The sequence below is a fragment of the Diorhabda sublineata genome, chromosome 8 (assembly GCF_026230105.1).
Source record: "Diorhabda sublineata isolate icDioSubl1.1 chromosome 8, icDioSubl1.1, whole genome shotgun sequence".
In the NCBI taxonomy this organism is placed as follows: domain Eukaryota; kingdom Metazoa; phylum Arthropoda; class Insecta; order Coleoptera; family Chrysomelidae; genus Diorhabda; species Diorhabda sublineata.
The window spans coordinates 31320039-31347419 of NC_079481.1; the positions used below are offsets into that span (position 1 = coordinate 31320039).

The window sequence follows — 27381 nt, forward strand, 5'->3', positions numbered from 1 at the left end:
CGAAAAATCACACAAAGATTTGAAATAACCGCTTTTCTTGTTTCTAAATTATTTTTTCCTACAATCCAAGTCCTATTTTTACAATTCTCTTGAGTTTGTTCTATTTAATTGATTTCTCCATGCACTTTTTCATATTTCTACAATGCCTTCCCGAAAAAACCGCACATAGATTTAGAGTAAACGCATTTCTTGTTTCTAAGTTATTTGTTTCTACAATCCAAGTCCTATTTCTACAATTCTACAAGTTTTTTCTATTTCTACATTTCTTTTAGCGATTTTTTTTTTATTTTTACCAATATTTTCATCATGCAATGGGGGCGGCGGTGCACATTGGCCGAGAACGGACCTGTTTTCTATGACTATTTCATATTGGAGCGATTTTTTTTGTAAATATTCGAATTTACCGTTTCTACTGTATACAACGAACGTTTATTTGATTGTTTTCGACAAATACCCTTCGAAGGTAATTTAGAAAACCTGATGAACCGTCAAAAAGGTATCAAATTTCTGAAAAAGGTTGAGATTTTAACGAATAAGTAGATTTACTTCACGGTTAAACTTGCATCTCCACAAAAATAGAACAGTGAAAAGCTTATTCAGAGGTATTGGTGTGTCACAACCCCCCTTTTTATGGGGGCCGTGTGCAAATCGGTTTATAGACTAAGACTCTCCAACAGCCGAAGCAGACATTTCGAATAGTGGTTGTAGTGAGGATATTAAGCCCTTATCCACCACATACACTAGATTCCGACAAGGTAAAATCAAAAATTCTTTCAAAAATCGCGAGTGGTTTTAGAAAAATTTTTTGAGTGTTAGTGCTAAGGTGCTTTGAGTGTTTACCTGCATTAGACGTAGCCATATTTGGTAGCTGTTGTAATAGAATGTTGGCCGAACGCCAGAAAATACTATTTTTAGCGTCGTCAACTGTGTTTGTGTAATATTATGCCTGCCGCTCGTTGCCAAGTGACCTAGTAGGAGCAGCAGGAATTTTCGTGTGCATATGACATCGCTTTTTGAGTGATTACCTCCATAATTGATGCTCGAAATAATTTTACAATCATGCTTTGATGTTTCCTTTCAAATTGTAAACGATTCGATGGAATTTTTTTCGCTTATTTCGCAATTTCTCAGATGGAAACTATTTATATGATTATTATTAGAATTTTGTATAAGAATCAACGAGGTATTGACTATTATTTAAAACTGAGTTCATAAGATGGTCCATGCTTTTATTTCATTCATTTTAATTAACTAGAAACTAATTAAATCACTTTACTTTATTACTCTCACAGATTTACCTTTCAATTTTTTATATTTCGACTGCTTAATTAAAATAACATTGATTAGAAGATTTTTTTTATCGAATTGATTGGATTCTGAGTTTTGTTTTATATTTTCATGAAGCCTTCTCGAAAAAAAAAAACATAGATTTAAGGTAAACGCATTTCTTGTTTCTAAGTTATTGTTTTCTACAATCCAAGTCCTATTTCTACAATTATTTCAAATTTTATTCTATTTAATTGAATTCTCCTTGAATTTTTTTATATTTTTATAAAACCTTCTTCGAAAAATCACACAAAGATTTGAAATAACCGCTTTTCTTGTTTGTAAATTATTTTTTTCTACAATCCAAGTCCTATTTTTACAACTATTTCAATTTTTTTTTCTATTTACTTGATTTCTCCTTAATTTTTTTTATATTTTTATAAAACCTTCTTCGAAAAACCACACAAAGATTTAAAATAAACGCATTTCTTGTTTCTAAGTTACTTTTTTCTACAATCCAAGTCCTATTTCTACAATTATTTCAAAATTTATTCTATTTAATTGAATCCTCCTTGAATTTTTTTATATTTTTATAAAACCTTCTTCGAAAAACCACACAAAGATTTAAAGTAAACGCATTTCTTGTTTCTAAGTTACTTTTTTCTACAATCCAAGTCCTATTTCTACAATTATTTCAAATTTTATTCTATTTAATTGAATTCTCCTTGAATTTTTTTATATTTTTATAAAACCTTCTTCGAAAAATCACACAAAGATTTGAAATAACCGCTTTTCTTGTTTGTAAATTATTTTTTTCTACAATCCAAGTCCTATTTTTACAACTATTTCAATTTTTTTTTCTATTTACTTGATTTCTCCTTAAATTTTTTTATATTTTTATGAAACCTTCTTCGAAAAACCACACAAAGATTTAAAATAAACGCATTTCTTGTTTCTAAGTTACTTTTTTCTACAATCCAAGTCCTATTTCTACAATTATTTCAAAATTTATTCTATTTAATTGAATCCTCCTTAAATTTTTTTATATTTTTATAAAACCTTCTTCGAAAAACCACACAAAGATTTAAAATAAACGCATTTCTTGTTTCTAAGTTACTTTTTTCTACAATCCAAGTCCTATTTCTACAATTATTTCAAAATTTATTCTATTTAATTGAATCCTCCTTGAATTTTTTTATATTTTTATAAAACCTTCTTCGAAAAACCACACAAAGATTTAAAGTAAACGCATTTCTTGTTTCTAAGTTACTTTTTTCTACAATCCAAGTCCTATTTCTACAATTATTTCAAATTTTTTCTATTTAATTGATTTCTCCTTAAATTTTTTTATATTTTTATAAAACCTTCTTCGAAAAATCACACAAAGATTTAAAATAAACGCATTTCTTGTTTCTAAGTTACTTTTTTCTACAATCCAAGTCCTATTTCTACAATTATTTCAAAATTTATTCTATTTAATTGAATCCTCCTTGAATTTTTTTATATTTTTATAAAACCTTCTTCGAAAAACCACACAAAGATTTAAAGTAAACGCATTTCTTGTTTCTAAGTTACTTTTTTCTACAATCCAAGTCCTATTTCTACAATTATTTCAAATTTTTTCTATTTAATTGAATTCTCCTTGAATTTTTTTATATTTTTATAAAACCTTCTTCGAAAAATAACACAAAGATTTGAAATAACCGCTTTTCTTGATTGTAAATTATTTTTTTCTACAATCCAAGTCCTATTTTTACAACTATTTCAATTTTTTTTTCTATTTACTTGATTTCTCCTTAATTTTTTTTATATTTTTATAAAACCTTCTTCGAAAAACCACACAAAGATTTAAAATAAACGCATTTCTTGTTTCTAAGTTACTTTTTTCTACAATCCAAGTCCTATTTCTACAATTATTTCAAAATTTATTCTATTTAATTGAATCCTCCTTGAATTTTTTTATATTTTTATAAAACCTTCTTCGAAAAACCACACAAAGATTTAAAGTAAACGCATTTCTTGTTTCTAAGTTACTTTTTTCTACAATCCAAGTCCTATTTCTACAATTATTTCAAATTTTATTCTATTTAATTGAATTCTCCTTGAATTTTTTTATATTTTTATAAAACCTTCTTCGAAAAATCACACAAAGATTTGAAATAACCGCTTTTCTTGTTTGTAAATTATTTTTTTCTACAATCCAAGTCCTATTTTTACAACTATTTCAATTTTTTTTTCTATTTACTTGATTTCTCCTTAAATTTTTTTATATTTTTATGAAACCTTCTTCGAAAAACCACACAAAGATTTAAAATAAACGCATTTCTTGTTTCTAAGTTACTTTTTTTCTACAATCCAAGTCCTATTTCTACAATTATTTCAAAATTTATTCTATTTAATTGAATCCTCCTTAAATTTTTTTATATTTTTATAAAACCTTCTTCGAAAAACCACACAAAGATTTAAAATAAACGCATTTCTTGTTTCTAAGTTACTTTTTTCTACAATCCAAGTCCTATTTCTACAATTATTTCAAAATTTATTCTATTTAATTGAATCCTCCTTGAATTTTTTTATATTTTTATAAAACCTTCTTCGAAAAACCACACAAAGATTTAAAGTAAACGCATTTCTTGTTTCTAAGTTACTTTTTTCTACAATCCAAGTCCTATTTCTACAATTATTTCAAATTTTTTCTATTTAATTGATTTCTCCTTAAATTTTTTTATATTTTTATAAAACCTTCTTCGAAAAATCACACAAAGATTTAAAATAAACGCATTTCTTGTTTCTAAGTTACTTTTTTCTACAATCCAAGTCCTATTTCTACAATTATTTCAAAATTTATTCTATTTAATTGAATCCTCCTTGAATTTTTTTATATTTTTATAAAACCTTCTTCGAAAAACCACACAAAGATTTAAAGTAAACGCATTTCTTGTTTCTAAGTTACTTTTTTCTACAATCCAAGTCCTATTTCTACAATTATTTCAAATTTTTTCTATTTAATTGAATTCTCCTTGAATTTTTTTATATTTTTATAAAACCTTCTTCGAAAAATAACACAAAGATTTGAAATAACCGCTTTTCTTGATTGTAAATTATTTTTTTCTACAATCCAAGTCCTATTTTTACAACTATTTCAATTTTTTTTTCTATTTACTTGATTTCTCCTTAATTTTTTTTATATTTTTATAAAACCTTCTTCGAAAAACCACACAAAGATTTAAAATAAACGCATTTCTTGTTTCTAAGTTACTTTTTTCTACAATCCAAGTCCTATTTCTACAATTATTTCAAAATTTATTCTATTTAATTGAATCCTCCTTAAATTTTTTTATATTTTTATAAAACCTTCTTCGAAAAACCACACAAAGATTTAAAATAAACGCATTTCTTGTTTCTAAGTTACTTTTTTCTACAATCCAAGTCCTATTTCTACAATTATTTCAAAATTTATTCTATTTAATTGAATCCTCCTTGAATTTTTTTATATTTTTATAAAACCTTCTTCGAAAAATAACACAAAGATTTGAAATAACCGCTTTTCTTGATTGTAAATTATTTTTTTCTACAATCCAAGTCCTATTTTTACAACTATTTCAATTTTTTTTTCTATTTACTTGATTTCTCCTTAATTTTTTTTATATTTTTATAAAACCTTCTTCGAAAAACCACACAAAGATTTAAAATAAACGCATTTCTTGTTTCTAAGTTACTTTTTTCTACAATCCAAGTCCTATTTCTACAATTATTTCAAAATTTATTCTATTTAATTGAATCCTCCTTAAATTTTTTTATATTTTTATAAAACCTTCTTCGAAAAACCACACAAAGATTTAAAATAAACGCATTTCTTGTTTCTAAGTTACTTTTTTCTACAATCCAAGTCCTATTTCTACAATTATTTCAAAATTTATTCTATTTAATTGAATCCTCCTTGAATTTTTTTATATTTTTATAAAACCTTCTTCGAAAAACCACACAAAGATTTAAAGTAAACGCATTTCTTGTTTCTAAGTTACTTTTTTCTACAATCCAAGTCCTATTTCTACAATTATTTCAAATTTTTTCTATTTAATTGATTTCTCCTTAAATTTTTTTATATTTTTATAAAACCTTCTTCGAAAAATAACACAAAGATTTGAAATAACCGCTTTTCTTGATTGTAAATTATTTTTTTCTACAATCCAAGTCCTATTTTTACAACTATTTCAATTTTTTTTTCTATTTACTTGATTTCTCCTTAATTTTTTTTATATTTTTATAAAACCTTCTTCGAAAAACCACACAAAGATTTAAAATAAACGCATTTCTTGTTTCTAAGTTACTTTTTTCTACAATCCAAGTCCTATTTCTACAATTATTTCAAAATTTATTCTATTTAATTGAATCCTCCTTAAATTTTTTTATATTTTTATAAAACCTTCTTCGAAAAACCACACAAAGATTTAAAATAAACGCATTTCTTGTTTCTAAGTTACTTTTTTCTACAATCCAAGTCCTATTTCTACAATTATTTCAAAATTTATTCTATTTAATTGAATCCTCCTTGAATTTTTTTATATTTTTATAAAACCTTCTTCGAAAAACCACACAAAGATTTAAAGTAAACGCATTTCTTGTTTCTAAGTTACTTTTTTCTACAATCCAAGTCCTATTTCTACAATTATTTCAAATTTTTTCTATTTAATTGATTTCTCCTTAAATTTTTTTATATTTTTATAAAACCTTCGAAAAATCACACAAAGATTTAAAATAAACGCATTTCTTGTTTCTAAGTTACTTTTTTCTACAATCCAAGTCCTATTTCTACAATTATTTCAAAATTTATTCTATTTAATTGAATCCTCCTTGAATTTTTTTATATTTTTATAAAACCTTCTTCGAAAAACCACACAAAGATTTAAAGTAAACGCATTTCTTGTTTCTAAGTTACTTTTTTCTACAATCCAAGTCCTATTTCTACAATTATTTCAAATTTTATTCTATTTAATTGAATTCTCCTTGAATTTTTTTATATTTTTATAAAACCTTCTTCGAAAAATCACACAAAGATTTGAAATAACCGCTTTTCTTGTTTGTAAATTATTTTTTTCTACAATCCAAGTCCTATTTTTACAACTATTTCAATTTTTTTTTCTATTTACTTGATTTCTCCTTAAATTTTTTTATATTTTTATGAAACCTTCTTCGAAAAACCACACAAAGATTTAAAATAAACGCATTTCTTGTTTCTAAGTTACTTTTTTCTACAATCCAAGTCCTATTTCTACAATTATTTCAAAATTTATTCTACTTAATTGAATCCTCCTTGAATTTTTTTATATTTTTATAAAACCTTCTTCGAAAAACCACACAAAGATTTAAAGTAAACGCATTTCTTGTTTCTAAGTTACTTTTTTCTACAATCCAAGTCCTATTTCTACAATTATTTCAAATTTTTTCTATTTAATTGAATTCTCCTTGAATTTTTTTATATTTTTATAAAACCGTCTTCGAAAAATCACACAAAGATTTGAAATAACCGCTTTTCTTGATTGTAAATTATTTTTTTCTACAATCCAAGTCCTATTTTTACAACTATTTCAATTTTTTTTTCTATTTACTTGATTTCTCCTTGAATTTTTTTATATTTTTATAAAACCTTCTTCGAAAAATCACACAAAGATTTGAAATAACCGCTTTTCTTGTTTGTAAATTATTTTTTTCTACAATCCAAGTCCTATTTTTACAACTATTTCAATTTTTTTTTCTATTTACTTGATTTCTCCTTGAATTTTTTTATATTTTTATAAAACCTTCTTCGAAAAATCACACAAAGATTTGAAATAACCGCTTTTCTTGTTTGTAAATTATTTTTTTCTACAATCCAAGTCCTATTTTTACAACTATTTCAATTTTTTTTTCTATTTACTTGATTTCTCCTTGAATTTTTTTATATTTTTATAAAACCTTCTTCGAAAAATCACACAAAGATTTGAAATAACCGCTTTTCTTGTTTGTAAATTATTTTTTTCTACAATCCAAGTCCTATTTTCACAACTATTTCAAATTTTTTCTATTTACTTGATTTCTCCTTGATTTTTTTTGTATTTTCATCGAACCTTTTTCGAAAAACCACACAAAGATTTAAATTTACCGAATTTCTTGTTTCTAAGTTATTGTTTTCTACAATCCAAGTCCTATTTCTACAATTATTTCAAATTTTATTCTATTTAATTGAATTCTTGAATTTTTTTATATTTTTATAAGACCTTCTTCGAAAAATCACACAAAGATTTGAAATAACCGCTTTTCTTGTTTGTAAATTATTTTTTTCTACAATCCAAGTCCTATTTTACAACTCTTTCAAGTTTTCTTCTATTCAATTGATATCTCCTTCGATTTTTTCATACTTCTACAATGCCTTTAAATTTAAATTTAGATTAAATTTAAAGTAAATGCATTTCTTGTTTCTTAGTTATTTTTTTCTACAATCCAAGTCCTATTTCTACATTTCTTTTAAGGATTTTTTTTTATTTTTACCAATATAATGCAATGGCACGTCTTAAAATGCTTCATATATTTTTTTTCATGAAAAAATTTAACTTATATCTCGTATTTTTGTTCTAGTCCGACCAACAAATAGATCAAGATGCCTTTCAAGCCAGCCGAAAATCCAAAATGCCCAAAATGCGGCAAATCTGTATACGCAGCTGAAGAAAAAGTAGCAGGAGGCTACAAATACCACAAGTCTTGCTTCAAATGTGGTAAGTAACCATTCGACAAATATTGGAAATATAAACTGAAATCATATTCTATGTCTAATATTCCATTCTAAATTGTAAATTTATTATTTGAACGCTAGGCATGTGCAACAAAATGCTCGACTCCACCAACGTCACCGAACATGAAGCTGAGCTTTACTGCAAAAATTGCCATGGACGTAAATATGGGCCTAAAGGCTACGGATTCGGTGGTGGAGCTGGGTGCTTAAGTATGGACGATGGCGCCCAATTCAAAAAGTAAGTATAACAATTTATTTCACAAAACAAAACAATTCAGATATACATGTACTTGAAGCAAACAATATCTCGAATTATTAAAAATAACAAAAATCTATTCAAATTCAAAATATCTGTGGTTACGATTGATTTGAAAACATAAATCGAAACGTCCTCGGCAGTGAACGTGTTTATTTTAATTATACTTCGTTTCAGTATGATTTTATTAAGATATTGTTAATTTTCTCGTACTAATATATCGAAGACACTTAGAGTAGGCCTAAATCAGCTATGCTTAAATTGAATTCCAATCGAAAATTCGAGAATATTTATTGGAAAGTATTTGGAAGGATATATATACAATGAGCATTCTAATATTCTTCAAAATACTTCCAATATAAAATCAAAATGAATATAAATCTGCAACTGCTTTTCTATATCATTGTAATTAGTTATTGAAGAAGCAATTAAATAATTAGTTTCGTAATGCTATTAAATAGGTAGGTAGAGAATAATTGTCAAAACATAGGTGCTGTTTGGATAATTGTTTCCTTTTGTTTGTCTTTTTTTGATGGACTGAGGGCTTTCCTTATCTCTCATATTCCTTATTTATATGTGCTTCTGCTACAAAAATCTCATTTTTATCATAAAAAACAATAAAACGTACATATTTACCAACTATTTACTTAGCCTTATTTATTATATTCTTCAATTTCAACTACTTAAATCAAAATCTTCACTATTCCATTGTGTATACAATTCTCATTACTATAAACTCTGTCAACTACGCTACTACGCCATCTCCACTTTGATTCGAGAATCTTAAGGAACAATTATTCTGTCAAGTAGTAGGAAACTGTAAATTAATAGAGATGGGAACTATTATTAGTAACGGTTTTCGAAATTAGATTCATTTTTATAGTAGAAACTGCCATCTTTATAATATTTCACTGGAACTTTAATAAATCTTATTTTACAATACAATATTTATAATTATTCTTATTTTTCTTTAAATAAATTGCATAATATACAACGCATAGTTAAATTTCAAATAATAAAAACTACATATTTCGTATTAAATACAGTTATTGCCAGTACGTTTTAATGTTTTTCTACCATATTTTCAGATTATTAAATAAAGTTATGTTAAATAAACTATTATAACTATAATAGTTTATTTCCCAAGACTTTATTTTTCTTATTACAATTGTTACAAGCAGTCTCCTTGTATCTATATTCCAATGTCAGGATCTCTCTCATCATCCCAAACAAGTACAAATATAATTTGTTTATAATATCAACAATATATTTATTAGAAATATCATATTATTGTCTAAAAGAGAATCATACACCTCGTAACCACATTAGGAATAATTGACGTGAATTGTGTGTTGAAAATCAAAACGAAAATACTACAAACTTGTGGCTTTTTACGTCTCCATATAAAAGGTACCTTCATTTTCAAAATGCAGAAGTGGTTTTAAGAAAATTATTTGATTATTTGTCTTAAACTTTCAATGTTAGAGAACGAAATCAATTAAGATGTCATTATTATCTTTATTACATATATGAAAAATTATTAATTAAGCTCGGCAGATATTAACAAACAACATTCATATAAATTTAAAATAATCGTCCCGATACTGTGGATAAAAGATGATGGTAAACGAATTAAAAGTAATCAGCTGTTTTTAAAGACCGTTTTCGCAACTATTCGGTGGTAATCGGCAAAAGACGTCGGTCCGACCTTTATAGATACGACGAACCTAAAATATTTTATAAGAAATGCATGTAAAAAAATCACAATAAATGAACCTTGTAAGACTGCGCGAAGTAAATTTAAACCATATATTGTGGATTCTGGGGGATGAAATATTGATCGTATTGTACTTTGCATAAAATTCAATACATATTAATTTGAATATACGAAAATAAAAGTTAATGTTGTACTAATAAAATAATTTGGCGCCTAATTTCTTTCACTTATGTCATCCGTCACCGTTCACTGTCAACGGGAATTAATGGCCTCGATTGTGAGAGAGATCAGCCAGCACTGGACGGTGGAGTAATGATTTACATATATTATTTATGTCAAATAATTCATCAGTATTTACTTCATCGTTATTCTCTAAATCCTAGTCTAGGTTTGGTTTGTTTTACATAGTTCTGAAAAGAAAAAAAGAGAGATCCTCGCGTTGAAATTTGAAATTCATAGCACAATATAAACCGCTTACAGCAAAAGCCTGCGCTAAAAAATTTCCAAGTGGAAAGGAATCTTGGACACGATTTTTATTTGTTTCTTTTTTGCCTCTTTAGCAAAGAGTAACTTTAAGAAGGAATCAGTCTGAAGATGGCGGCCAAAAAACCACATCAACTGTCAGCTGTCGTCAATTGAAACCTTTTTCCATCCCCCCCACTATATACACTAATGTAATATTTTTAGAATTTAAAATAGATTTTATTTATAAATTTTCATATGAGCAACGATTCGGTTATTTTGTAATAATTGAATTGCAATAAATTTTATTTAAGACAGTCGTTGTGTTTCGAGACGCGATATTCCGAGAAAATTTTGCTATAGCAACAAATTCTACATTTAACTCTTCCATAGAGCAATTTCGGATCTTTCTCTTCGTTATTATTAATAATAAACATTATTTCCAAAATTAATAGGAAAATACAGAACCAACGTGTTTCTACAACTCTTTAAAATTCAGTAAAATTTTTCGAAACACCCTATATATTACAGTCCCAATATTATCATAAAATCAATATTTTCCATTTTGTTTTCAATTGTATAAATTCATTATTAATGAGTGAAAATCAAATTTAATAAACGCTTTATCAATGGTCGTGACGTCAAAAGACACGTCCTGGATTCTTGTTTATTTTAGTGTTCGAGAAGCGTTTTTAAATTAGATCATAGAATAATCTGTTTTCTTCTTTCAACTTTTTACATGACTTTTATCGATATTATAACCTATTAAGTAACTGTCACAATTGAAGTAAACAAATACTGTTTGTGACAATTGACGTTACCCGAAGCCCGCGAAAAATAACGGCGTTCAAAACAAGCCGAATTAAACCGATAAATATTATTTTAAAAATTATTTGGACTTTTTTGACAGTATATATATTTTTTATTGAGTTATGGCGATCTAAAGAGTGGATTAAAAATACGGAAAACATACACGCATATTTCCTATCGGTATAAAAATTAATTTATTAATTGATTGAATATATTTTATTAAAAAAATAATGATTTGCATGCTTTGTCGAGGTTTTGTCCTCATGTTGAGATAAATGTAGTTTTGTCCTTAGTATTATGATTATTGGAATATCGTAAAAAACTCACCCCCGTCCTTTTTCCCCCTTTTTGTGGTAGTGTTTTGTTGTGTCAGTCCTGTGATGGTGTTGGAAAGTTTATATAGAAAAAATTTATTTATAAAAAAAAAAACAAAAACGGTGAGAAATCTTTTTAAATTATCAGCATGGCTGGCAATTAGCTCTGAATCGCATATTAACACGTATTTACCCCCCTCTAACAATGTCCTTAATATTTCGTAGTGGGATAAGGAGAGTTCCCTCATTTTATTTAATATTTATAGACTTGAATTATCTATCAATCATGTATCAGACACAATTCACCTTCTCCTGTTACATTTTTTTCAAAATATTAGTTTTATTTTTCAGCACCACGCGGCTTTAGCAGCACTATTTGCAATACACTGTAGTAGATGCTTGTAATTCTAGATTTTTTATAGCATTAATCGTGACAGCTTTTTATTATTTTTCTTCTATAATTTATATATTTTGGATTAGTTACTAACATTAAAATTTTATAAACAAATTTACTAAATAAGTACAAAGGTTCAAACACAGCAAGTTTGGTAAGAAGTTACAACATCAAATGAGTCATATATCTACCAAGTACCGCGTCATCAAGTGGATTCGTCGCCTCATTAGGTCCACCACTGCGTAGCTTCGCAGAACGTAACGGTCTCGTCGAAACTTTGCTACACAATATTTTACTGCCGATAACGAACCCACAATAGGATCTAGTTCATATTATAGATACTAAACAACGTGGCGTCTTCAAACTTCGAATACATACAACGGGGACGTGATGGAAGTAGACTGAACAATCGGAAGTTTGGTAAGAAGTTTGATGCTTTACAACATCAAATGAGTCATATATCTACCAAGTACCGCGTCATCAAGTGGATTCGTCGCCTCATTAGGTCCACCACTGCGTTGCTTCGCAGAACGTAACGGTTTCGTCGAAACTTTGCTACACAATATTTTACTGTCGATAACGAACCCACAACAGGATCTAGTTCATATTATAGATACTAAACAACGTGGCGTCTTCAAACTTCGAATACATACAACGGGGACGTGATGGAAGTAGACTGAACAATCGGAAGTTTGGTAAGAAGTTTGATGCTTTACAACATCAAATGAGTCATATATCTACCAAGTACCGCGTCATCAAGTGGATTCGTCGCCTCATTAGGTCCACCACTGCGTTGCTTCGCAGAACGTAACGGTCTCGTCGAAACTTTGCTACACAATATTTTACTGCCGATAACGAACCCACAATAGGATCTAGTTCATATTATAGATACTAAACAACGTGGCGTCTTCAAACTTCGAATACATACAACGGGGACGTGATGGAAGTAGACTAAACAATCGGAAGTTTGGTAAGAAGTTTGATGCTTTACAACATCAAATGAGTCATATATCTACCAAGTACCGCGTCATCAAGTGGATTCGTCGCCTCATTAGGTCCACCACTGCGTTGCTTCGCAGAACGTAACGGTCTCGTCGAAACTTTGCTACACAATATTTTACTGCCGATAACGAACCCACAATAGGATCTAGTTCATATTATAGATACTGAACAACGTGGCGTCTTCAAACTTCGAATACATACAACGGGGACGTGATGGAAGTAGACTGAACAATCGGAAGTTTGGTAAGAAGTTTGATGCTTTACAACATCAAATGAGTCATATATCTACCAAGTACCGCGTCATCAAGTGGATTCGTCGCCTCATTAGGTCCACCACTGCGTTGCTTCGCAGAACGTAACGGTTTCGTCGAAACTTTGCTACACAATATTTTACTGTCGATAACGAACCCACAACAGGATCTAGTTCATATTATAGATACTAAACAACGTGGCGTCTTCAAACTTCGAATACATACAAGGGGGACGTGATGGAAGTAGACTGAACAATCGGAAGTTTGGTAAGAAGTTTGATGCTTTACAACATCAAATGAGTCATATATCTACCAAGTACCGCGTCATCAAGTGGATTCGTCGCCTCATTAGGTCCACCACTGCGTTGCTTCGCAGAACGTAACGGTTTCGTCGAAACTTTGCTACACAATATTTTACTGTCGATAACGAACCCACAACAGGATCTAGTTCATATTATAGATACTAAACAACGTGGCGTCTTCAAACTTCGAATACATACAAGGGGGACGTGATGGAAGTAGACTGAACAATCGGAAGTTTGGTAAGAAGTTTGATGCTTTACAACATCAAATGAGTCATATATCTACCAAGTACCGCGTCATCAAGTGGATTCGTCGCCTCATTAGGTCCACCACTGCGTTGTTGGTCTTCGCAGAACGTAAAGGTCTCGTCGAAACTTTGCTACACAATATTTTACTGTCGATAACGAACCCACAATAGGATCTAGTTCATATTATAGATACTAAACAACGTGGCGTCTTCAAAATTCGAATACATACCGTATACATTGTGTACTTTCTAATACAGTAGTTTTTTAAAGCAACTACCGCCATCTGTATGTCATAGCAGGTACTTCTGACGCCATCTTCTTAGTTATTATATCATCACTGTCGGGTTACGTAACATCGTAGAAACGCAGATGTTTAACCTAAAGTTTACCGTATCTGGAGACAAATCAGTGTAGTCGTGGCTTTCGTTTGTTTTTCTATTGTTTTTCCGTAGAAATAGAGCAACGAATTGTTGTGAAAAAACTGCAAAAGAAACTTATAATTCATTGAAATTTAGTATGCGTTAGAACGTTGGTTGCGTCCGCTTGTTTTTAAGCGGTTTAAGCGTTTTCAAGATGGCCGAGATGATGATGATGATGAGTGGAAGACCGATGTAAATATCCGAAAAATCGGTCTAAAATTCTTATAGAAGCAACAATATTTGTATTGACACTTGAAAATGACTCAAACGAATCAAATCTGCAATAAAAGGACGAAGACACAGAAAGAATTTGGTTAGGTTAGGTTTAACGTGATACCTTCGAATGCTTTCTTGTTTATCTCTATGAATACCCACCAGGAATAAGTTTTCTGTTTAATTTTAACGACAAATTTTAACAAAATATAATAATTTTCGTGGTCGTTCAGTACCAGGTGCAGTTATGTTATTATTAATCATTTTAGCGGCGACGACGTGGTTAGAAGTCGTGCTCCTCTGCTTCCAAAAGCTATCGCTAAAGCTCCCGAAGGCGAAGGTTGTCCTAGATGTGGAGGATATGTCTATGCCGCCGAACAAATGCTCGCCCGTGGAAGAGTAAGTATTTAATTAAGACTTCAATCGAACTTTTAGGTTATGTTTACTCGAAAATATGACGTCATAAAGCAATTTCGTGGCCGTGTGTCGGAAAAAACAAAATATAGTATACGGCATTGTTGCCGGATGTCTTTTTCGTTCAAATTGGGGTAAAAATGATAATCAATGAAAATATAATTTGCTTTTTATATAGGGTTGGCACAAAATATGCTTCCGTTGCAATAATTGCGAACGATGGTTAGATTCGACATCACATTGTGATGGACCAGATGGAATGGTGTATTGTAAAGGTAGCACTGACCGTTTCTGTATTTGTTTTTGGCATGACGGATATGGAAATATCGTTTAAATTGTTTTTCTCCCATGTTAAATGTAGTTTTTATTTTGTTGTGACTTGTATTGTGTTTTTTATAAGATTTTGTCCGTTTCTATTCAAGGCCTTCCACAAAACTTGCTTCAAGTGCGCTGACTGTAACAAGGGACTGGACTCCTATAATGTTGCTGAAGGTCCTGATAAGGATATTTACTGTAAAGGTGTGTTTTTATAACAAACAAACTCAGTTAAAAAAAAAAGATAATTCATATTGGAAAATGTAACCATAATTGTTGGTATTCAGATTTCCTGCACTTATTTTTCTTTTTATTACACGAAATTAGGAACTTTTTAACCACTTCCCCCCCGGGAAATCAAAATAAAATAGTATTGAAATAATAATTCGTTGTAGTATATATGACCACGCATACATATTGTTATATTGGTTGCATATCTTCCGAAACATTAATACCTCCAATCGAGTTTCTTAGCCTCAATTTTTTTCTATTATTACTTAATATAATACAAATTTGCATAATTAATTATTTATTGTATGATAAAATAACAAAATATGAATTATCAGTGGTATATTTTTCGTTGAATGTCTTTAAATAAAATCGTTGCGTTGTGTCTTAGTTTGTTATGGAAAACGATTTGGACCGAAAGGATACGGATATGGTCAAGGAGGTGGCACTCTTCAGAGCGATTGTTTTGCTGTCAGGTACAAAATGATTTGTTTTCATTTAATATCAAGCAGCTTCGCTTTCTAAAATAGCAATACTTAATACTATAATTAGTTATTTTCAATAACCTGTAGTAGTTTTACCGATCATAACCTACAAAACTGTTTTTACTTTAAGTACATCGAATTTTATTTTGAAATCTTCTGTATCTCGTGATTCTTCGATTTTTTAAAGCTAATGCTTGATCTGTAAGCCTTGAAACATTGTCAAATTTCACTTTGCGACTTTATTATGACTTCGATTCGAAAAAAGGAAAAAGTTACACGTAGACAAATCTAGCAAATACGATGATTCATGTTAAGATAATAAACGTGATGGCTCAATATTATTGCGGATAATTCAACTGATTTTGACGTGATTTAGTTTTAGAGGAAATTTTATGTTAGTTGAAGATTTTAGAATAAAAATTTTTGTTATATATTTATGACTACAAGTTTAGTAGCTTTTGCATTAACTTTTTCTTTTTATAATAATTTAAAATAAAAGTTGCTGTAACTATATTAAGTTTCTAAATGTATTTTCTTTTTCATTTGATACAAATTGAGCGATAAAAACGTTTTACGGAAGTATGAGGCGTTTATAAATTTAGATGTCTCAAAAATAACCGGTCCCAAATTAGATTCTCTAATAGTTGCATCGAACGCTTGCTTGCAACACAAATTATGCGTTTTAAATGTTTCTATAATTAAGTACGTTGCTTTTAACGAATTGTCTTTCCTTTCGAGCATTTTTTCATTATTTATTTAAAATGAATTTGATCTTTTCCACTCTATTATAACCTCAAAATCTGCTACTCTAATTTTCAAACTAATACGAGGGTGGTTCAATAAGTTACAGACAGAGCTGAAGTTTTTGTAATTTTTCTGGAAAGTCTGAAAGATTCTACATTAGCATTGGTTACGAATCTCAGCCAGTCAAGTTCCTATTTCAATTTACCAAACAAATAATAGTCACACGGCGACAAATCGGGACTATAAGGAGGGTGTTCTAGTGTTGCCCAATCCAATTATTACTCTGATATTCCAAAGCACGTTATACACTGACATTCTTCTTACTTATCTTACTGGGGACGTGTACAAACGTGTAAATTTAGTAGTATTGGTACCCACCTGGTAAAAATTTCGCTGTAACTGTTCATGAAGTTATTTGCTCAATATACCAGTGCAGTTTATTCAAAAATTTTAAATTAAACATACCCAGATAAATATAATGTCGACTATACAAGGTATTTAGTTTCGAATTATTTTTTAATACCCCGTTTTTTTTTGTCAAACTATAACATTTATTGTATTTTGTATCATATAGCTTGCTATGCTCAACGCTACGGCCCACGAGGAATTGGACATGCCGGGGGGATTTTCCTGGGGCTTATGTCAGACGCTTTGGATCTTGAATGGCAGAGGTACATTTGAATAGCAATTTATCTTCGTGTACTTTTTTTTTAAGTGAATGTCTGTTTTTTTTTGTGTACACAACCTCTGTCAGTCATACTAATTGTGGTGTATTTTTTTTTTAAATTTATTATAGATGGATCGATTTTGGGAAAAAAATACACTGTCGTTTCGGCTCACTAATAGCTATTAACCAAAACGTCATATTTAAATCGTAGTCGGAAAATTTGTCTGTTTCCTTTCAATAACGACCTTGACCTAAATTTGCATATATTTCTTTCTCTTTCCTTTCTAGATATTTTAGTTTTAATTAATGGAAATTTGACCTCTAATCTCCCCCCAAAAACTCCTGAGTTGTTTGCTCACATTTCAGGAAATATTTCAGGTAAATGAAAAGGTAGTCAGAGTACACGATAAAATTCGTGACGATTTTTAATTCATTTAGATAATGATACGCTAAATCGGAACGGAGATATTTTAGGTAAATGAAAAGGTAGTCCGAGTACACGATAAAAACTCGTGACGATTTTTAATTCATTTAGATAATGATACGCTAAATCGGGACGGGGATATTTTAGGTAAATGAAAAGGTAGTCCGAGTACACGATAAAACTCGTGACAATTTTCAATTCGTTGATATAATGATGCTCTAAATCGGGACGGGAATATTTTAGGTAAATGAAAAGGTAGTCCGAGTACACGATAAAAACTCGTGACGATTTTTAATTCATTTAGATAATGATACGCTAAATCGGAACGGGGATATTTTAGGTAAATGAAAAGGTAGTCCGAATACACGATAAAAACTCGTGACGATTTTTAATTCATTTAGATAATGATACGCTAAATCGGGACGGGGATATTTTAGGTAAATGAAAAGGTAGTCCGAGTACACGATAAAAACTCGTGACGATTTTTAATTCATTTAGATAATGATACGCTAAATCGGGACGGGGATATTTTAGGTAAATGAAAAGGTAGTCCGAGTACACGATAAAACTCGTGACAATTTTCAATTCGTTGATATAATGATGCTCTAAATCGGGACGGGAATATTTTAGGTAAATGAAAAGGTAGTCCGAGTACACGATAAAAACTCGTGACGATTTTTAATTCATTTAGATAATGATACGCTAAATCGGGACGGGGATATTTTAGGTAAATGAAAAGGTAGTCCGAGTACACGATAAAACTCGTGACAATTTTCAATTCGTTGATATAATGATGCTCTAAATCGGGACGGGAATATTTTAGGTAAATGAAAAGGTAGTCCGAGTACACGATAAAAACTCGTGACGATTTTTAATTCATTTAGATAATGATACGCTAAATCGGAACGGGGATATTTTAGGTAAATGAAAAGGTAGTCCGAATACACGATAAAAACTCGTGACGATTTTTAATTCATTTAGATAATGATACGCTAAATCGGGACGGGGATATTTTAGGTAAATGAAAAGGTAGTCCGAGTACACGATAAAAACTCGTGACGATTTTTAATTCATTTAGATAATGATACGCTAAATCGGGACGGGGATATTTTAGGTAAATGAAAAGGTAGTCCGAGTACACGATAAAACTCGTGACAATTTTCAATTCGTTGATATAATGATGCTCTAAATCGGGACGGGAATATTTTAGGTAAATGAAAAGGTAGTCCGAATACACGATAAAAACTCGTGACGATTTTTAATTCATTTAGATAATGATACGCTAAATCGGAACGGAGATATTTTAGGTAAATGAAAAGGTAGTCCGAGTACACGATAAAAACTCGTGACGATTTTTAATTCATTTAGATAATGATACGCTAAATCGGGACGGGGATATTTTAGGTAAATGAAAAGGTAGTCCGAGTACACGATAAAACTCGTGACAATTTTCAATTCGTTGATATAATGATGCTCTAAATCGGGACGGGAATATTTTAGGTAAATGAAAAGGTAGTCCGAGTACACGATAAAAACTCGTGACGATTTTTAATTCATTTAGATAATGATACGCTAAATCGGAACGGAGATATTTTAGGTAAATGAAAAGGTAGTCCGAGTACACGATAAAAACTCGTGACGATTTTTAATTCATTTAGATAATGATACGCTAAATCGGGACGGGGATATTTTAGGTAAATGAAAAGGTAGTCCGAGTACACGATAAAACTCGTGACAATTTTCAATTCGTTGATATAATGATGCTCTAAATCGGGACGGGAATATTTTAGGTAAATGAAAAGGTAGTCCGAGTACACGATAAAAACTCGTGACGATTTTTAATTCATTTAGATAATGATACGCTAAATCGGAACGGGGATATTTTAGGTAAATGAAAAGGTAGTCCGAATACACGATAAAAACTCGTGACGATTTTTAATTCATTTAGATAATGATACGCTAAATCGGGACGGGGATATTTTAGGTAAATGAAAAGGTAGTCCGAGTACACGATAAAAACTCGTGACGATTTTTAATTCATTTAGATAATGATACGCTAAATCGGGACGGGGATATTTTAGGTAAATGAAAAGGTAGTCCGAGTACACGATAAAAACTCGTGACGATTTTTAATTCATTTAGATAATGATACGCTAAATCGGGACGGGGATATTTTAGGTAAATGAAAAGGTAGTCTGAGTACACGATAAAACTCGTGACAATTTTCAATTCGTTGATATAATGATGCTCTAAATCGGGACGGGAATATTTTAGGTAAATGAAAAGGTAGTCCGAGTACACGATAAAAACTCGTGACGATTTTTAATTCATTTAGATAATGATACGCTAAATCGGGACGGGGATATTTTAGGTAAATGAAAAGGTAGTCCGAGTACACGATAAAACTCGTGACAATTTTCAATTCGTTGATATAATGATGCTCTAAATCGGGACGGGAATATTTTAGGTAAATGAAAAGGTAGTCCGAGTACACGATAAAAACTCGTGACGATTTTTAATTCATTTAGATAATGATACGCTAAATCGGAACGGAGATATTTTAGGTAAATGAAAAGGTAGTCCGAGTACACGATAAAAACTCGTGACGATTTTTAATTCATTTAGATAATGATACGCTAAATCGGGACGGGGATATTTTAGGTAAATGAAAAGGTAGTCCGAGTACACGATAAAAACTCGTGACGATTTTTAATTCATTTAGATAATGATACGCTAAATCGGGACGGGGATATTTTAGGTAAATGAAAAGGTAGTCCGAGTACACGATAAAACTCGTGACAATTTTCAATTCGTTGATATAATGATGCTCTAAATCGGGACGGGAATATTTTAGGTAAATGAAAAGGTAGTCCGAATACACGATAAAAACTCGTGACGATTTTTAATTCATTTAGATAATGATACGCTAAATCGGAACGGAGATATTTTAGGTAAATGAAAAGGTAGTCCGAGTACACGATAAAAACTCGTGACGATTTTTAATTCATTTAGATAATGATACGCTAAATCGGGACGGGGATATTTTAGGTAAATGAAAAGGTAGTCCGAGTACACGATAAAACTCGTGACAATTTTCAATTCGTTGATATAATGATGCTCTAAATCGGGACGGGAATATTTTAGGTAAATGAAAAGGTAGTCCGAGTACACGATAAAAACTCGTGACGATTTTTAATTCTTTATATAATGATACGCTAAATCGGAACGGGGATATTTCAGGTAAATGAAAAGGTAGTCCGAGTACACGATAAAAACTCGTGACAATTTTCAATTCGTTGATATAATGATGCTCTAAATCGGGACGGGGAAATTTTAGGTAAATGAAAAGGTAGTCCGAGTACACGATAAAAACTCGTGACGATTTTTAATTCATTTAGATAATGATACGCTAAATCGGAACGGGGATATTTTAGGTAAATGAAAAGGTAGTCCGAGTACACGATAAAAACTCGTGACGATTTTTAATTCATTTATATAATGATACGCTAAATCGGAACGGGGATATTTCAGGTAAATGAAAAGGTAGTCCGAGTACACGATAAAAACTCGTGACAATTTTCAATTCGTTGATATAATGATGCTCTAAATCGGGACGGGGAAATTTTAGGTAAATGAAAAGGTAGTCCGAGTACACGATAAAAACTCGTGACGATTTTTAATTCATTTAGATAATGATACGCTAAATCGGAACGGGGATATTTTAGGTAAATGAAAAGGTAGTCCGAGTACACTATAAAAACTCGTGACGATTTTTAATTCTTTATATAATGATACGCTAAATCGGGACGGGGATATTTTAGGTAAATGAAAAGGTAGTCCGAGTACACGATAAAACTCGTGACGATTTTTAATTCGTTGATATAAGGATGCTCTATATCGGGACGGGAATATTTTAGGTAAATGAAAAGGTAGTCCGAGTACACGATAAAACTCGTGACGATTTTTAATTCGTTGATATAATGATGCTCTAAATCGAGACGGGAATATTTTAGGTAAATGAAAAGGTAGTCCGAGTACACGATAAAACTCGTGACGATTTTTAATTCGTTGATATAATGATGCTCTAAATCGGGACGGAGATATTTTAGGTAAACGAAAAGGTGGTCCGAGTACATACAACTCGTAACGTATTACCTGGAATTGAGTATCTTCTTTGTAAAGTTGGAAAACCCTTTCATTTTAACATTAGGTAGGTACTAAACGATATTCAATAGAGACGTAGTCATTTCAAATACTTAGGAAGCATAATTTCCGGAAATTGAACGACAAAAACAATTTACATAAGACTTAGCAACTGCTCTGGTGGTGACATGTGATGATGATGGAGCAGAAGACCCCCAAGGACCTGAGAGGAACGAGTGGACAGATAAAAAAGTGTGACGTACGAAATTCGGCATGCGACATTCTTTTAAAAGAAAATAATAACAGTTGAGTTAACTCTATAATAGTTTTAAATACTGTTCGAGCCCCAAAATACACAAAAACGTTGTCAATACATACAAGTTTCTATGTTTCCGAAAACATTGTGGTTCCAATATGACGTCAGCGCGAGACCGCCAATTCAGTGTACTGATGTTATAGGCAACACTTTAAACTTTTGATTCATCTTTGAGAAACGAAGTAATCAATCAAATCAATTCTGAATTGACTCGAGCAAAAAAAAGAAAAACATTTTCACGTATTTTAATGTAAATTTTCATTATCGTCTTTAAAATAGTTCAAAATTCAAGTTTAATCCAATTTTCCGTACACTGGTTTTAAGCCTCTGTCCGGTTGGGCTTCAATGAACTCCCCAAGTGAATTTTTGAGTTATGAAATGAGGAAAAAGTCAAAGGGAGCCGAATATGGTGAATATATTGGCTTAGCGACGATTCTCGTTTTGTTTTGTGCCCAGTTTACTAGATGCTAGACGAATTTTCCGATAAATAAAAATATTTATTATTATCATAATAATTTCTCGATTGTCATTTATTTCGATAGTGACCAGGCTCCAAAAACCACCGTCATCGATACTACTGCGATTAAAGCGAAACCAGGTGAAGGTTGTCCCCGTTGCGGCGGTGTAGTATTTGCAGCCGAAGAAGTTCTTGCTAAAGGTCGTCCATGGCATCGTAAATGTTTCAAGTGCAAAGATTGCACCAAAACTTTAGATTCCATCAACGCTTGCGACGGTCCCGATAGAGACGTCTACTGCAAAACGTGCTACGGAAAGAAATGGGGACCGCACGGTTACGGTTTCGCGTGCGGATCCGGTTTCTTACAAACTGACGGTCTTACGTAAGCTCTTTCATATCATATATATAATAAAAACAAAAGTTTAATGATTATTACATTATAGAGAAGATGAAATTTCCGCCAGCCGACCTTTCTACAACCCCGATACGACCTCGATTAAGGCCCCTCCCGGTCAAGGTTGCCCGAGATGTGGAGGAATGGTCTTCGCCGCCGAACAACAACTGGCCAAAGGAACTGTAAGTTTTCAACTACACACCAAACGAAAAATTCCATAAATTTTCGTTTTAATTTCCAGATGTGGCATAAAAAATGCTTCAACTGCGCCGAATGTCATAGGCCTCTCGATTCTGTTTTAGCGTGCGATGGACCCGATAAAGAAATACATTGTCGCGCTTGCTACGGAAAACTCTTCGGACCTAAGGGTTTCGGTTTCGGTCACGCTCCCACTTTGGTGTGTGCCGACGGCACTGCACCGGCCGTTCACGATCCCAGACCTAACAGTGGACGTAAAGCTGCACCAGGACAAGGTAAAAACAAAAAACAAATTCAACATTTTGACCGCTTAGATATAATTTACGATCGTTGTTGTACCAACTATAAAATTTTACTAATCCTGGACGGCAATTCTCTTTCAAAAAATGTTCCTTTTGCAGCAAATGGCAACATCTGGTATCCAGTAAACTTCCACTACGATGGTTGCTACTCAAATTTTAAGATAAACAGATATTTATAGTTTATAACCTCAAAAACATGTAATTTGACGCTTCAATCGCTTATTCGGCTGTTAAAAAAACGTTGTTTTCGTAATTAGAAGAAATCATTGGGTGCTAAATAAGGATTATACTGTGGATGAACCATCAATTCGATGTTTTGACTATTTTTTTTCCATTCTTTCCGGTTGCAGCATTTTGTTCTCCAATTTTCTACATTTCTCCAAGTTTTTCTTCGCCAGCCCCTTCTCCTTGACCAAAATGGGATCCATTTTGTTATTCTTCGTTTTCTTTGCTCTTTTTTCTCCTTCCTGTGTTATGTTTGCTGATGTAGTACTCAGAATTGATCTTTGTACGTTGTTGTTCCCATACAGTGACGTTTCCAAGTCTTGTACTTTTTTTTTTCGAAAAACTTTTTATTTTTATAAAATTTTAGGTTGTAGACGTTGCGGTTATGCTGTGTACGCGGCCGAACAAATGATTAGCAAAAATGGAATCTGGCATAGGAGATGTTTCAGTTGCGCCGATTGCAGCCGTTCGCTAGATTCTACAATCCTTAACGATGGACCTAACGGCGACATCTATTGCAGAGGTAACACTCAAAAATTGTTTATATTCGATAAAAAAGGTTTTTTTGTCATGTTTCACATTTTTATTAATCGATTACTGAACATTTTGAATTTATAATTTTTTTTTTGGTGGAATAGTAGCGGTGTCTATAACCTAACTGTCATATTATTAACAAATTCAATAAAATAATCAAAATATACGTTTTTTTTATTATTAAAATTCGTATTTAATCGAAATTGGAATAAAATGTACTGACACATATTGCTCAATCGAAATTTGTTGAGATTTGAAGTCGAGATCAACAAGACATCACTTCTATTCCACCAAAATTTGTCGGTAGAAAATCAAATTAAATAAATTAAACTTTTTGGTGATTGTATTGAATCAAAATACGGGTTGTTAGTCGTAATTGTGTTAGAAAACATTTTTTTTTGGGATTTTTGGAGAAAAAAATAAGATTACTGATATCAATAATTTCAGTATTGCTTTCGATATTTGTGGAATTGAAAAATTTTGAAGAATTTTCGTTGAAATGTTGTTGCTTTTGAAGTAGAATTATCACTAGAGTTTTTAGAATGTTAATTGGAAGTTATTGCTCTGTCACTAGCTTCAAGTTAACACAAAATACACTTTGTTTTATCACAAAAAACCGTCATTTTCATAGATAAACGTCACTTTTCATTCTAGTTTCGACTTTGAAATTGAAAAATCAACTTTCCCATCAACAATAATTCATATAAAATGACTTTAAGTCGTTGCTTTGTCACTATATTTTCACTAGCTTCTAGTTAACACAAAATACACTTTGTTTTATCACAAAAAACCGTCATTTTCATAGATAAACGTCACTTTTCATTCTAGTTTCGACTTTGAAATTGAAAAATCAACTTTCCCATCAACAATAATTCATATAAAATGACTTTAAGTCGTTGCTTTGTCACTATATTTTCACTAGCTTCTAGTTAACACAAAATACACTTTGTTTTATCACAAAAAACCGTCATTTTCATAGATAAACGTCACTTTTCATTCTAGTTTCGACTTTGAAATTGAAAAATCAACTTTCCCATCAACAATAATTCATATAAAATGACTTTAAGTCGTTGCTTTGTCACTATATTTTCACTAGCTTCTAGTTAACACAAAATACACTTTGTTTTATCACAAAAAACCGTCATTTTCATAGATAAACGTCACTTTTCATTCTAGTTTCGACTTTGAAATTGAAAAATCAACTTTCCCATCAACAATAATTCATATAAAATGACTTTAAGTCGTTGCTTTGTCACTATATTTTCACTAGCTTCTAGTTAACACAAAATACACTTTGTTTTATCACAAAAAACCGTCATTTTCATAGATAAACGTCACTTTTCATTCTAGTTTCGACTTTGAAATTGAAAAATCAACTTTCCCATCAACAATAATTCATATAAAATGACTTTAAGTCGTTGCTTTGTCATCATATTTTCACTAGCTTCTAGTTAACACAAAATACACTTTGTTTTATCACAAAAAACCGTCATTTTCATAGATAAACGTCACTTTTCATTCTAGTTTCGACTTTGAAATTGAAAAATCAACTTTCCCATCAACAATAATTCATATAAAATGACTTTAAGTCGTTGCTTTGTCACTATATTTTCACTAGCTTCTAGTTAACACAAAATACACTTTGTTTTATCACAAAAAACCGTCATTTTCATAGATAAACGTCACTTTTCATTCTAGTTTCACCTTTGAAATTGAAAAATCAACTTTCCCATCAACAATAATTCATATAAAATCACTTTAAGTCGTTGCTTTGTCACTACATTTTCACTAGCTTCTAGTTAACACAAAATACACTTTGTTTTATCACAAAAAACCGTCATTTTCATAGACAAACGTCACATTTGATTCTAGTTTCACCTTTGCAATGGAAAGATCATAGAAAAACGTCACTTTTCATTATAGTTTCGCCTTTGAAATGGAAACCTAACCTAACCTAACCATAATTTCCATAGACAAACGTCACTTTTCATTGTAGTTTCGCCTTGGAAATAAAATTTTGGCAACAATGATATATGTCAAATGAGTTTAGTTTGATGGTCGATTTTTATTTCAGGTTGTTATGGTCGGAACTTTGGACCTAAAGGTGTAGGATTCGGAATGGGCGCCGGAACCTTGACAATGGCTTGAATTAGACCCCTCACAAATTAACTTTCTTAATCAATGCCATCAGAGTACAGATAATAATTATACCATTACAGAAATCTTATATTTTGGATTGTTTTAACCAGAATATGAAGAAAAAATTTGTATATAAACATTATTTGAATTGATAGAAACATTCCAAAATATTCGATTTCTTGTGTTATATATAATTGGTTAAGACTGTATATATAATCGAGTTGATTTGCAGTTATGTTACAACTTATGCTTTGGAGCGCATATTTTTGACTTAATTTTTGAGATTTTTTTATTCCATTTTTTTTTGAGAAAGAGTAGATGGATGTGTTCCTTTTTGCCAGTGAAAAACTGATTCGATATTTGTTACTATACCTTCAAATCTACACAGGGTGTTGAAATATACTACTCGGAGTAAGGTAGCTCGTGATGAATATTTGAATCAGTTGATTTTTTGGACGAACGACCAGGAAAACCTGAGATTTTTTTATGTATCTACATCGGCCACTTTGTTGGTCTATTCGATGGCTTCGCGCTTTTGCCAAAAATTAATATAAGATAAGTTATTTTGCTGATACACTGATTATACCAAAATTTTTCGTCTAGTTATAATTAATACAGTTTTAATAAAAAGTTGAATTTATTAGATGTTTCATTAAAAATATACCCCCCAATCAAAATTTATTATTAATAGTTTATAAAAATCTGGAAGAATAATACCAACACACATTAATTACCATAGGAGTTACTTTATGCCTAAACCTACCTGAAAATTTGAGAAATTGTTAATATTCTTCTTCTTATTGCGCCTATTCCACTATCTTTTCCTATATACCCTGTATACACCTTTTGTATTCCTTTGTTACATCAATTAACCCGCGTTAATTTTTAATTTGTAAAAGTCTCCAGAAGCTACGACACGCCCCGTATATATTTTTCCCCCAGCGACTTGCTCACTATCGACGCGATAAGGAT

General features: G+C 30.8%; 1 protein-coding gene across 3 annotated transcripts; it reads left to right on the forward strand.

Moving 5' to 3' along the window:
- Positions 1 to 396: 396 nt before the first annotated feature.
- LOC130447268 (muscle LIM protein 1-like) lies at positions 397 to 27049 on the forward strand. 3 transcript variants are annotated; one of them, XM_056783991.1, is made up of 11 exons: positions 397 to 755; positions 7882 to 8018; positions 8117 to 8273; positions 14694 to 14823; positions 15261 to 15357; positions 15773 to 15857; positions 22703 to 22999; positions 23061 to 23193; positions 23253 to 23484; positions 24104 to 24259; positions 26345 to 27049. In XM_056783991.1, exons 2-11 carry the CDS (start codon positions 7904 to 7906, stop codon positions 26416 to 26418), a joined length of 1476 nt encoding a protein of 491 aa, XP_056639969.1. In that variant the 5' UTR covers positions 397 to 755; positions 7882 to 7903; the 3' UTR covers positions 26419 to 27049. The 3 variants fall into 3 exon arrangements, with proteins under 3 accessions (XP_056639969.1, XP_056639970.1, XP_056639968.1); XM_056783990.1 differs by lacking the exons at positions 15261 to 15357; positions 15773 to 15857 and adding exons at positions 15017 to 15113; positions 17185 to 17281 and having other exon boundaries at positions 611 to 755; XM_056783992.1 differs by lacking the exons at positions 14694 to 14823; positions 15261 to 15357; positions 15773 to 15857; ... (3 more) ...; positions 24104 to 24259; positions 26345 to 27049 and adding an exon at positions 10569 to 10787.
- The last annotated feature ends 332 nt before the right edge of the window (positions 27050 to 27381 follow it).

Excerpts from the sequence above, each read along its gene's own strand:
- LOC130447268 (XM_056783990.1), top strand. The coding sequence starts at position 7,904 with ATGCCTTTCAAGCCAGCCGAAAATCCAAAATGCCCAAAATGCGGCAAA. Across the intron at positions 14,824-15,016 it reads AAATGCTCGCCCGTGGAAGA|GGTTGGCACAAAATATGCTT; the intron begins GTAAGTATTTAA and ends CTTTTTATATAG. Across the intron at positions 17,282-22,702 it reads TTGGATCTTGAATGGCAGAG|TGACCAGGCTCCAAAAACCA; the intron begins GTACATTTGAAT and ends TTATTTCGATAG.